Source organism: Myotis davidii, unplaced genomic scaffold (assembly GCF_000327345.1).
Source record: "Myotis davidii unplaced genomic scaffold, ASM32734v1 scaffold1915, whole genome shotgun sequence".
NCBI classification, from domain to species: domain Eukaryota; kingdom Metazoa; phylum Chordata; class Mammalia; order Chiroptera; family Vespertilionidae; genus Myotis; species Myotis davidii.
Window position 1 is genome coordinate 359,139 of NW_006286237.1, and position 367 is coordinate 359,505.

At 65.4% G+C, this 367-nt stretch overlaps 1 protein-coding gene across 1 annotated transcript in view; it reads left to right on the forward strand.

Moving 5' to 3' along the window:
- IPO9 (importin 9) overlaps positions 1 to 367 on the forward strand; it is a 21,014-nt gene that overhangs the window by 11,022 nt on the left and 9,625 nt on the right. Inside the window, exon 14 of the mRNA XM_015559876.1 lies at positions 162 to 301. Coding sequence (XP_015415362.1) covers positions 162 to 301 — 140 coding nt within the window. The remainder of the gene's footprint in view (positions 1 to 161; positions 302 to 367) is intronic.

Genomic DNA, 367 nt, shown 5'->3' on the forward strand with positions numbered 1-367 from the left:
CCGCGCTATTTCTAAAGCCGAGAGAGAACTCAGCTTCGTTTAACCAGGAAACTGGCTGCGTGTCTGTCCCGCTCCCGGTTGGGAGGGAGGGTCGGGCTGGAGCGCCCTTTCCTGCGTGGCTCGTCCTGCGCGGCCTGGTCCCAGCAGTGCTGTCCCCGCAGGTGGAAGATCCACGAGGCCTGCATGCTGGCGCTGGGCTCGGTGAAGTCCGTCCTCACCGACAGCGTCAAGAGCGGCCGGGTCCACTTCGACATGCACGGGTTCCTGACCAGCGTGGTCCTGGCCGACCTCAACCTCGCAGGTATAGCTCCGCAGACCGCCGGCGGCCTGAGACCTGCCTCCGTGCTTTGTTCCTGGAGGCGGGTGA